The sequence below is a fragment of the Sturnus vulgaris genome, chromosome 3 (genome assembly GCF_052056855.1).
Source record: "Sturnus vulgaris isolate bStuVul1 chromosome 3, bStuVul1.hap1, whole genome shotgun sequence".
NCBI lineage: Eukaryota > Metazoa > Chordata > Aves > Passeriformes > Sturnidae > Sturnus > Sturnus vulgaris.
The window spans coordinates 6,355,684-6,366,849 of record NC_142245.1 but is presented as its reverse complement, the minus strand read 5'-3'; the positions used below and the strand labels follow the sequence as shown (position 1 = coordinate 6,366,849).

At 47.1% G+C, this 11,166-nt stretch overlaps 1 protein-coding gene across 2 annotated transcripts; it reads left to right on the top strand.

Moving 5' to 3' along the window:
- The first annotated feature begins 1,145 nt into the window (after positions 1-1,145).
- Positions 1,146-9,884, top strand: ERLEC1 (endoplasmic reticulum lectin 1). 2 transcript variants are annotated; one of them, XM_014895014.2, is made up of 14 exons: positions 1,207-1,460; positions 1,954-2,058; positions 2,147-2,227; positions 2,640-2,717; positions 2,836-2,899; positions 3,930-3,970; positions 5,686-5,909; positions 7,104-7,233; positions 7,533-7,694; positions 7,966-8,025; positions 8,657-8,781; positions 9,174-9,251; positions 9,418-9,493; positions 9,633-9,884. In XM_014895014.2, the coding sequence occupies exons 1-14, from the start codon at positions 1,263-1,265 to the stop codon at positions 9,702-9,704; spliced, it is 1,494 nt and encodes a 497-aa protein (XP_014750500.2). In that variant the 5' UTR covers positions 1,207-1,262; the 3' UTR covers positions 9,705-9,884. The 2 variants fall into 2 exon arrangements, with proteins under 2 accessions (XP_088016927.1, XP_014750500.2); XM_088160801.1 differs by lacking the exons at positions 2,836-2,899; positions 3,930-3,970 and having other exon boundaries at positions 1,146-1,460.
- Positions 9,885-11,166: the final 1,282 nt, after the last annotated feature.

The following is an 11,166-nucleotide window of genomic DNA, read 5'->3' as shown; positions in this document are numbered from 1 at the left end:
TTTTTTTTCTGACTGGTTAAACTCAATCTCTATTTGGGCAAATACGGATTTTAGATCTGTAGGCTTAACTACACAACCACGCACACAAAGCTGCTGCTAAACCTGTTCTCAAACAGTGTCTGGGGAAACAACAGGCACATCCAAGACTATTAACAGAAGACAATGCAGACAGGAGGGAGAGGGAAATCCAGACTAAAGGGTTGGACTCCGTCATCTCCAAGGTATTTTCCAATAATTCCAAGGCTCTGTAATAAGGGGATTCTTTGTAGCATGGCCTTTTAATTTCCTGTCTTTCCTTCAATTATTTATTTCTTTCAATTATTTCCTGTATTTCCTTCAATGATCTGTTTCCCAAGGGTCAGATGAGACTGGCTAACCTGTTCTGACGTGAAGGCTGCTGGCCCTCTTGGGTTCTCAGGTGTATGGATATACACACACACATATATATATATATACATACACAGGTGCATAGAGAAACACACGGAGGAGCCCTTAAAGTGCTCTTTTACACCCATAACACCATCCCTGTTGGTTTTGTTTAACCCCCCGTGCTGCCACTAATGACCAAGGTTAATTACTCGCATCCCATTCCCCCCATTCATTCCCTCCTTTGCCCCCTCCTCTTACTCGCCCCCTTTTTACCCCTCCCCTCACTCATTCCCACATTCACACTCCTCACGCTTCTCCCTCACACTCATTCCCTCCCTTACACTCCTCAGATTCCTCACTCACTCTCTCCCTGTGTACAAACACTCACTCCTCCTTCCCTCACTCCCTCCTCACACCCTCACGCTTCTCCCCTCACTCCCACTTCTCCCTCACACTCAAATTTCGCACTCCCTCCCTCCCATTTCTCCCTCACACTCACTCCCTCACTTACACTCCTCATCCAAATTCCTCACTCCCTCACACCTCTCCCCCCTCACTCACTCCCTCATTGTGTACAAACACTCACTCCTCCTTCCCTCACTCCCTCACGCTTCTCCTCTCACCCCCACTTCTCCCTCACACTCCTCATTCGGATTCCTCGCTCCCTCACACTTCTCCCTGTGTACAAACACTCACTCCCTCTCTCATTCCTCCCTCCCTCCCTCCCTCCCGGTCCGTCTGCGGCCCGGTTCCCGCCCGTCCCCTCACCTGGGCGGCGGGCTCTGCCCCGGATGCCGCTGCCCGCGGCGGGCGCTGCCCCGGTTGTTGATCGCAGCTGCCGGAAGCCGACGTGGCGGCGGCGCGGCGCGGCCTCGGCGGAGCCGCCGGCCGGCATGAGGGGCTGCGGGCTGCGGCCGCCCTGCCCGGCCCCGCGGAGGGGCTGCGGGCTGCGGCCGCCCTGCCCGGCCCCGGCGCTGCTCTGCGGGCTCCTGGCGGCCGTGGCGGCGGTGGCCGAGGGCGGCCGAGCGCTCCCGCAGCTCAGCGACGACATCCCGTTCAGGGTGAACTGGCCCGGCACCGAGCTCAGCCTGGTCGGTACCGCGGGGTCCGCACGGCCGGGGAGGGGCTCTGAGCCCTCCGAGAGGGGCTTGGGTGGGGCTGGTCCGCCGCCGGAGGGAGCCCGGCAGCCGGGAGAGAATCCCGGGGGATCCTGTGCTGAGAGCGGCATGGGGAGAGCTGGGGGTGAAGGGGCATGGCTGGGGCTGGGGGCTGTAATAAAGGTCTGAAATGGGGGAGCGTAGAGGGGATCTGGAGAGGATAAGGAATCTGGGGATCTGGAGGGGTGCGGGGATCTAGAGGGAGACAGGAATCGAGGAGATCAGGGATATGGCTGGAAGTTGAAGGACCAAAGCGAAGGCAGCAGCAAGCAACTCCCAACCAGCTTAACCACCAAACCCCGGGCTTGTGGTATAATTAAGTCCCGGGAAATGCTCTAGATCACCACTCAGGAATTCAGGAGTATTTCTAATGAGTAGCATTAAAAAGCCCCTGCCTGGCTGATCTGTGGGTTGGTTGTTTTCTCAGCCGACCACTGGTGTCTTGTACAAGGAGGACAATTACATCATCATGACCACTGTGGATAAAGAGAAGTACAAGTGTCTCCTGCCATTGATAGCCAGTGGCAACGAGGTGAGTTCAGGCGAATTATTCTGTAAATATAAACTCTAGCTGAGTCTTTACATTGTCAGTTTTAACATGAAATATCCTTTTGTTGCAGGAAGAAGAAAAGGACTATAAGGGTCCTACTCCAGGGGAACTGCTGGAGCCTCTCTTTAAGCAAAGCAGCTGTTCCTATAGAGTATGTTAATTCTGTCTTGTTCGTTAATTGCCAATTAAAAGGTTGCAGGCCAGTCCCTGTCAAGGTTTGGGGTAGTAAATGAGATACTAATACAGCGTGAAACAACTTTATGTCTTAATATTGGTGACAAAATTCTGTGTGATTAAAGATGTCAGAATTCAGATAAATGGGTTGCTATGGTAGCAGTTAAAAATGTGGGTTTATTCTCTTTAATTTTTTCCCCTGCATTTTATCTGTGTGAAAATCAGGGAAGTCTTCTCTGGTATGTTTGTTTGGGCAACAGTGAGACCACTCGCTGTGCTCTTGTTTTTGAGGCTGCTCCAGCATTTTGCTGCAAAAGCCAACATTTGGGTGGTTTTGTGGTGTGTAAATCCATCTAAAGATAATTTTTAAAATGTGTTTTATTTCTAAGATTGAATCTTACTGGACTTACGAGGTCTGCCATGGGAAACATATCCGTCAGTACCATGAGGAGAAGGAAACAGGGCAGGTAGGCTGCTCACAACACCCTTCTCCACTGGCACCTTCCTGCTGAACTCCTCCAGCAGGCTTGAATTCCCCTGAAAAAAAGCTTGGAAAGTGGTAACTGGTGTTTGTTTTGACTGTAGAAAATAAACATCCAAGAATACTACCTGGGGAATATGATAATGAAGAACCCGTTGTCAGAACCAGGTGTGTTTTAGATTATTTCATTCTGCTGATGTTAATGGAATTCTTGGGTTTTAATTAGTCCTGTCTGACCAGTTTTGAGAGCCTTTTTTAAGGGAACCTGGCACAGATCCTCAGAAAAATTCAAGTGCCTAGAGTGGGACTTGGCTGGAAATGAGGTCGCTGAGCCCCAGACTCCAAGAGCAGTTTAGAATAACTGATTTCTGGAGCATTTTTTGCCTGTAAATTAGTTCAGAGAAGTCTTCCAAATCCACAGACTAGGTGTTCATTCGGGGTTGATGGGGAGAACAGAAACAGAATAGAAAAACACCACCTAGGCTGGGGTGTTTGTTTCATTCTAGGCTAGTGTGTAAAAGGTGGACACCATTGTTTTCCTAGAAGTGATTACCTGGAATGCTGCAGTCTCCTGGGAGGGATTTAGTGCTGTTCATCCCACTTCTGGATCCCTGGCTGCAGCCCTGAGTTAGCCCTGGAAAGAAACAGGGGTTCAGAACCTGCCTTGTTTGGCCTTTCTGGGGGAGTGGGTGCAGAGGTGCCTTGTCCTGCTGCTGCACAGAACATGGAATGTTTGATTCCAGTCACCCATTTTGTGGGGCTGGATGTTGTGATGGTGCCTCAGATCACCATAGCTGAGTCTGTCAGGCTGTTGTCCCTCTGCCCCTTGTGTCCTGTGTCCTTTCCCTGCTTCCCATCTGGCAGCTCCTGCTCCTTCCAAAGCACCTGCCTGTTTCCTGTCCAATTCCCACCCTTCCCAAACAGCTGCAGTGACGTGTTCTCCAGCCCTGCCTTGGTGTCAGGGCTGGGTTTGGCCTGTCCTACCAACCCCAGGTGCTTTTGTGATGACCTGACGTGTATTTTGCTTGCTGTGGGCCTCAGATCACTGGTTATTTCCTTTCTTTCCTCTTTTGCACCTGCAAGTGGCTCTTGGCAGTGTATAAAACACCAGCAAATACACAGACCAGAAAAAACTTCTCTGTGAAATCCCATTTTATTCCAAGTGCACAAACTTACCTCGTTCTTAATTATTCCCTAGATCAAGAAGAGAAGGAAAATTCCAAAGACGGTGCAAAAGAGGCAAGTGAAAAACATCTGTTTTAACTTCTGCCATCAGTAGTGGAGGCAATTTATATATGATCATAGAATCCCAGAATGGTTTGTGTTGGAGGGGACCTCAGATATCCTGTGCTACCTGCCATGGGCAGGGACACCTTTCACTATCCCAGGTTGCTCCAAGCCTCATCCAGCTTGGCCTTGGCACTTCCCAGGGATCCTGGGGCAGCCACAGCTTCTCTGGGCAACCTGTGCCAGGGCCTCCCCACCCTCATAGGGAGAAATTTCTTCCTAATATCCAATCTAACAATAAGATGATGTAATTAATCCCCTCCCATAATGAATATCAAGAAATGAAACTGTTCCTGAGCCTCACTTCTTTTGCTTTTAATTATCAGTCCCAGCTCAGAAAATGTATTTAGTCTCTCTACTCAAATTACTTACACTTAACAAAGCCCTACAGCACAAAATCTCCAAGAGATGGAGCTGACTTGCTAGCCCATCCCATAATACTCTGTGTTTCCCTTTCCCCTTAGAGAACTTCCCCACTTCTTTAGGCCCCAAAGCTCAGCTCTTGAGTTGCTGATTCTGTAGCAAAACAATGGGAATACCTGAAGCACGCTGGAGTTAGAGCAGGTTTGACCTTACTGCCAGTTCCCCTTCATTTTCAGATTGAAATGAAATTTTTGTGCCTGTGGCCTTTAGAATAGCCCAGAGTGATGGTTGATTAGTGATCTCAGCAACACTCAGGCCTGGGGAGCATTTTGAAAGTAATTTTTGGGACAGAACATAGCCTTTTCTGGTGGCAGTGGCCTTTTGGAAAGCCAAGTAAACAAAGTGTTTTGCAGTGCAGCTTTTATTCCTTCAGCTTCAGGGGAAATGAAGTCTTTTATTGCCTTTTTCTTGGGCAGTATTTACGATGCACTTACCATGTCAGAATTTCCTGGAATCTCTTATCAGGAAAGGGCACGTTGGTTCTTTAATCTCATGAATGTCTTCACTCATGGTTGAGCAGTTTCTAGGAGGAGTCAGTGGCCTGGGATGGGGTGACGTGGCTTGAAGGCCAAAGCAGGTGAGGGGCAGAAAGGTCCTGGATCCCTGGAATGTCCTGACCCTGCAAAGGTCTTGGGATCCCTGGAGTGTGCTGACCCCACAAAGCACCTCTGTCTTTTAGCACAGACCCCTGTCTGTTCAGCACTGAAAACCTTCAGTAGCTCAAAAAGGTAAAAAAGAGTCAGTTTGTGGGTTTGGGCACTTTGGGAAGCCAGGAGCTCCAGCTGCTTCTAGGATAGACTTTACCCCTTTAGGGAATTAAGGTCTTAAAGAGGGAGCTGGATGAGACAGGAAGGAACAAACCTGAAGAGAGAGGAGTGGAAGGTGTGACACAGTGGGATGTACTTTGTCTATATTTACTTTGTACACACCATTAACTTTGTTAGCCACAGCCAGGGGTGGTGTGGGATCCTCTGGATAAGGAGCAGCCTGAACTGGGAATGCTGAAAGGTGTAGTGCAGGTGCCAGGGTGACTTGGCAGGGATTTTTTTGGATTCTTTAGGGCCTGATGCTGCAGGTAATGAGCCTGGGCAGACCCAGGACAGGTCTGAAACACTGACCAGCCACACAGGGTCTGATTGTAACCTGGCAATGCTGGCTCTGCGCACAGGAGTAACATTTTTTTTTTTCCAGGGGAGTCTCAGGAGCTCTCCTGTGGTTCTGACCTGTTCCTTTCCCTCACCCAGATCCCCACAAAGAACATTGAAGGGCAGATGACACCCTACTACCCCGTGGAGCTGGGCAATGGCACTCCCTGCAGCCTGAGGCAGAACCTGCCCAGGTCCAGCACTGTGATGTACATCTGCCACCCTGAGGCCAAGCACGAGATCCTCTCCGTGGCAGAAGTCACCACCTGCGAGTATGAGGTGGTGATCCTGACCCCGCTGCTGTGCAACCACCCCAAATACAGGTACAGTGCCCACAGCCACCCCAAATTCAGGTACAGTGCCCACAGCCACCCCAAATTCAGATACAGTGCCCACAGCCACCCCAAATACCGGTACAGTGCTCACAACACTTCTGTCTCCTCCTCGTTTCTGATTTCTTGAGGGAATCTCAAGAATCTTCATGGTATTTGAAGACTGCAGATACCACGTGTGTCCACTTTAAAAGTCTATAAAACCAAAAGTATCTTCTCCAACCATAACCTTAACCCTGATTTTAGCTCCTCCCATGAGGAGCTCTCTAGAAGTCATTTACATAGGGATAATTCACACTTTGAGTGGTTTTTTTTTCCAAAAATTAAGTGTAGGCTTCTTGTTTCCTCCCCTTCTCTGAACTGTACCACGTATCTGAGGGAACCCCCTGAGTCTTTGGACCTTCCAAGGGGTGTAAAGAGAACTGCAAAGGGAATGTGCCATACAGACAAGGGGGGATAATGGACAGTATGCCTGGATTTGCACAGATGTTGGAACAAGTGAGTATTTAATCAGTGATCTGAAACAGGCCACAAGGTCTGAAGGCAAAATCCTGCATTTTGTAAACACTTGGCAGTTGGAGTTACTAAGTGCTGCTATTTTTAATGTTTGGCATCCACTGTAAATTTTCTCATGTGGATGGGTTTGCTTATCTATCTTTGTTATCTGCTTTACTTATCTGTGGCACTGTTAATCTGTTTACTGTGAGAGCCTTTTAAGCCTCTGTAGCAGTAGGAAAAAACCACAGAAAGTGCACAGGGCAATTGTTCTGTTGCTTGATAAGGATAAAATCTGCAGCTGCTGCCTCCTTCCAGAGGGAAGGCCTGGAAGGGTTCCTGGCCACCAGCAGGAAACACTGAAAATAAACACACAGGATCATTACTCCCCCCCTTTATGTCACCTTGGTATAAAAGGAAAGGTGGAGGTGGCAGCCTGGGAATGCTGCCCAGTGACATCACAGGGATCACAACCCAAATTCCAAGTTCAGTGCCCTTTTCTCCTGTTGTGTGCTCCCAAAACAGCCCCGAGCAGTGCCTCAGCCTCTGGGGCTTTCCCTGTGCACCTGGAATCTCATCCAGGGAAGCACCTGCACCACCTGAGCAGCAGCAGATCCAGAAACTCAGAGCACTGAGCTGATCCCTGTGCTTGAAGGTGTAACAGTGACGTGTTCTTCCCTCGCTGGGCAGGTTCAGGGCTTCCCCTGTGAATGACATCTTCTGCCAGTCCCTGCCAGGATCCCCACTGAAACCCCACAACCTGGAACAGCTGGAGAAACAGCAGGAAATGCTGAAGATGCCTTTCAGGAGGGTTAAGGAGGTAGGATTTGTTTCATTTACTTTCCACCTTTAACACATTTTGTGAGGTGATGTCAGTCTCTCATTGGTCTTTAAGCTTGTTGAAACCATCTGTAACTCACCCTATTTGGAAGGAAAACAAAGCAAGTGTGGGCTACTGATTTAAATTTTGTAGCCTACAGTTCACAAATGCGTGAAGGGTTTGACTGGAATTTTCTTCCAGCTAAAATTGACCAAAACAGCCGACCTGCTTCAGTGTTCAGTAACTTCATATAACTTGTAAGATTTTGTAGGGGACTTCATTGTATCCTTTAATTGCAGGAAGAAATGCCTTCAACGAAAGAAGAGAAATTCTCTTCCATCCACAAGCCTGTGGCTGTTGGGAGTCACCAGCTGTTAACAGTGGGGACAACCCACATCTCCAAACTGACCGATGAGCAGCTCATCAAGGAATTCCTCAGTGGCTCCTACTGCTTCCATGGGGTGAGCAGCAAAGCCACGTGGAATACATCCTAATTTATGTGCTTGTTTAATTTTTATCTTCAGCTCTTCTGTTGAAATTCAGTTTATTTGAGCAGACAGTGAAATGAAAGTAGGTAACAGAATTAGCCTGGATTTTCATTAACTAACAGAATGGAGTTTTACAGCTGAAACACCTGGTTTAGAGTCTGGGGGGGAAATGGAGGGGTCTGTTCTGGGGTGTTCCGTTTGCTTTAGGGGTTCTTTTTAACACTGAGGTTGTTCCTCTCCCCAGGGTGTTGGCTGGTGGAAATACGAATTCTGCTATGGAAAATACGTCCACCAGTACCACGAGGTGTGTGCAGAGAGCTCTGGTAGCTCCTTTAAGTTCTTGTTTTGCATTTTTTTTTTTAATTAGGGTTGGAATTAAATGTGTAAGGTGGTATTTTTTGTTTGGAATTTATTTGTTTTTATTTATATTATAGTTTCCTAAGTTGTGAGTTTTATAGTATTTTAAGTTAATAAACTAAAAATGGAGGTTTTTTAAGGATAAATTGTTTAATTAAGAAATGATAGTTAAATTATTTTTACTTTTAATTGAATAATTAATCATTTGTGGTTTGTAATGTGGATTTTGAAATTTAATTATAAAATATTAATTAGATTTATGAAGAAGAAGGTGAAAAAGAAGGACAAACTTTTAAAATTTTTTATGTTGTTATATATATTATTATATTTTGAAATGTTTAAGTTTTGCTTTTTTACTATGTGGTATTACACACTTTTATTTAAATTGCACACTTAAAATTTTAATTTTATTATTTAATTTTGGAAGCTTTTTTCATGGCCTCAGGTTAAATGTAGTGGTTTTTTTGGAGGTTAGTGCTTGTCAGCACAGAAAGTTTAAAATTCTCAGTGACTAAGGGTTCCAACATTCCTGTTAAGGAAATACAATCCTCTGTAGTGATCGGTTTTTCCTGTTTTAGGATAAGGAGACTGGCAAGACCTCGGTGGTGGTGGGGACGTGGAGCAAGGAGGAGCACATCGAGTGGTCGAGGAAAAACGCAGCCAGGACCTTCTACCTGCGAGAGGATGGCACCCAGACAGTCAGGTACCAACCCAGCCCTGGGCAGTTTGGGTTGTGGACAGATAAAATAAACTGCCAAGAGTAGCCTGTGCAGGTTTGCCCCCCAGTCAACATCACAGATGAGGAATTCAGCACTTTGGATATGGCACAGAGAAAAATCTTTCAGCACTGAGCAACTCTTTCCCCCTGCAGTAATTGCAATACCCCCTATTGCTATATAATACAATAATATATATAATATAATAATATATATAATATAATACTGCGATAATATATAGTCTAATAATGTATATTTGTTACTATTTGTATATTAAATACTTGACCAATGATGAGGTGCTGGATTGCACCACTGAACTGCCTGCTTGAAAACTGTGTTGAATACTTCCAACCTCTTCCATTCTGAACTTTCCTGGCAGGATGGTGTCTCATTTCTATGGAAATGGAGATGTTTGTGACTTGACAGACAAGCCAAGGCAGGTGACTGTGAAATTGAAGTAAGTGGACTTTTACAAAATGATGTTTTGTGTCTCTTTCCTGCTGCTTCTGTTGTCACAACGCTCAGAAGGCAGTATCTGTTAACTTAATGAAATGCTGCAGACAGCAGTGAAATACTGTGTGCTTCTTGCCTACTTATAACCCTCCAATTTCTCCTGTTCCCAGATGTAAAGAATCAGACTCCCCTCACGCTGTCACCATTTACATGTTGGAGCCTCATTCTTGCCAATACATCCTTGGGGTAGGTACAGACACGCCCTGAGGTCAGGGCTGGTACTGGAGCCCATCTCCAGGTGTGTTTAAGGTGGCCCCTTTCTCCCAGTGACTCTCCCCCAGGATTCCTGCAGGGCTGAGTTAATCGTTTGGTCTCTGTGTTCCAGGTGGAGTCTCCAGTCATCTGTAAAATCCTGGATACAGCAGATGAATACGGGCTCCTCTCAGTGCCCAGCTGAGGACAGCAAAGCCCCCGAGGCCAAATTCCTGGCATTCCCATGGGAACAGTGTCTGTGAGCTGACAAAGGCCTCACCAGCACAGCTCTCCAAGCTGAGGGACTCGTGAACCACTTTGTGTATAACTATGTGTATATAAGAGCTTATTGATAAACTTTTAATGATTAAAACCTTGTCTTGCACTTCCTGCCTGGCTCATATGTGACACCTTCCCCCCTCGCTGGTGCCATTGTTAAGGTGTAAACTCAACTCAGAAAAAGTCACAAAGAGAACTGAAGCTTCAAGGGAGGAGTTCAGCTGCCAACAGCGGGAAGAGGTGAAGCCAACACTTCCTGCTCAGGAGCCACAGCACCACTCATGGTTTTTCTACTGTTCCTGCTTCCTCCAAGCACCAACGTTACCTCACCCTAACTGCTGGGAATTGTATTCTTCTGTCACTGTACCTCACCCCTCTTCAGCTATTCTGCTATTTCTGGGCTGCTTCTCAGGACATTCCAGTGATTTATTTATATTTAACACTGTAAGGTTCATAATCATACAATTATTTTGCTGAACATCCTTCCTGCTACCAGGTCCAGTTCCCTGTAGTGTGTCCACATCACAGAGAACATTTGGGAAATTTTGATATGCTGGCCCTAGACATTCCTAGAAGTAAATTGGGAGGGATCAGAGAAGTTGAAATACTGCTGACAGGAGGATCTGAAGTAGATTTAAATTGTATTTTTGAAAAAGTTTGTAATGGCCAACACCCAGCAAAGCCTTGAACGTCTGGGGTTGTAGCAACAGTGTCCGGTCACCGCGTGTTGGTCACTTCCACGTGCCCACCACAGTTCCCCTTTTCTGCAGCCCTTGTGCAAGGCACAGGGATTTCTGATGCCTGTGGGGTGGAACCTGCCAGCCACGTGGCAGATGAGTGGGCAAATAACGCCCAAAATACTCCCCTGAGCTGCTGGACTGTTGCAACACAACCTGTTTTAGTGTCTCGCCAAGCAGAAAACCCAAACAGCAGCAGCAGCAGCAGCATGATTTGGCATTTAAATTGACGTTCACTGCTCTTGCTCATATCCCAGTTTCTGAGGCTCAGCAAGGTGGCAGAGGGAGCTGGAAAGGGGGAAGAGTCTTTATTTACATAGATTATTTCCCTATGGAAAATGAGGATTCCCCCATTCCCAGCCTCCCTGCCTGCCAGAGGCACCAGCAGCCAACACAGAGTAAGAAAAGATGAAAGCATTTCACCTGCTGCTGCCTGCACAAGGGGCTGGCTGGATCCCCTCCTGTGCAATCTCTCGGGATGGTTTTATTTGGGATCACAGCTGACCTGATTAAAGGCTGGAGCCACCCAGCTCTGGGCAGCCTCAGCATCCCTCAGGCTGTGCCAGGGAAGGGAACACAACACACTCACTCTCCTGCACATCCCTTCTTGTGGTGATTAGATCAGAGGGCAAGCCAAGAATAGTTATTTCG

What these genes read in the sequence shown, in the direction of transcription:
- ERLEC1 (XM_014895014.2), top strand. Translation starts at nt 1,263, where the DNA reads ATGAGGGGCTGCGGGCTGCGGCCGCCCTGCCCGGCCCCGCGGAGGGGC. An exon ending in CCGGCACCGAGCTCAGCCTG is followed by an intron (nt 1,461 to 1,953) that starts GTCGGTACCGCG and finishes TTGTTTTCTCAG; the next exon opens with CCGACCACTGGTGTCTTGTA. An exon ending in CAGGTGACTGTGAAATTGAA is followed by an intron (nt 9,252 to 9,417) that starts GTAAGTGGACTT and finishes TCCTGTTCCCAG; the next exon opens with ATGTAAAGAATCAGACTCCC.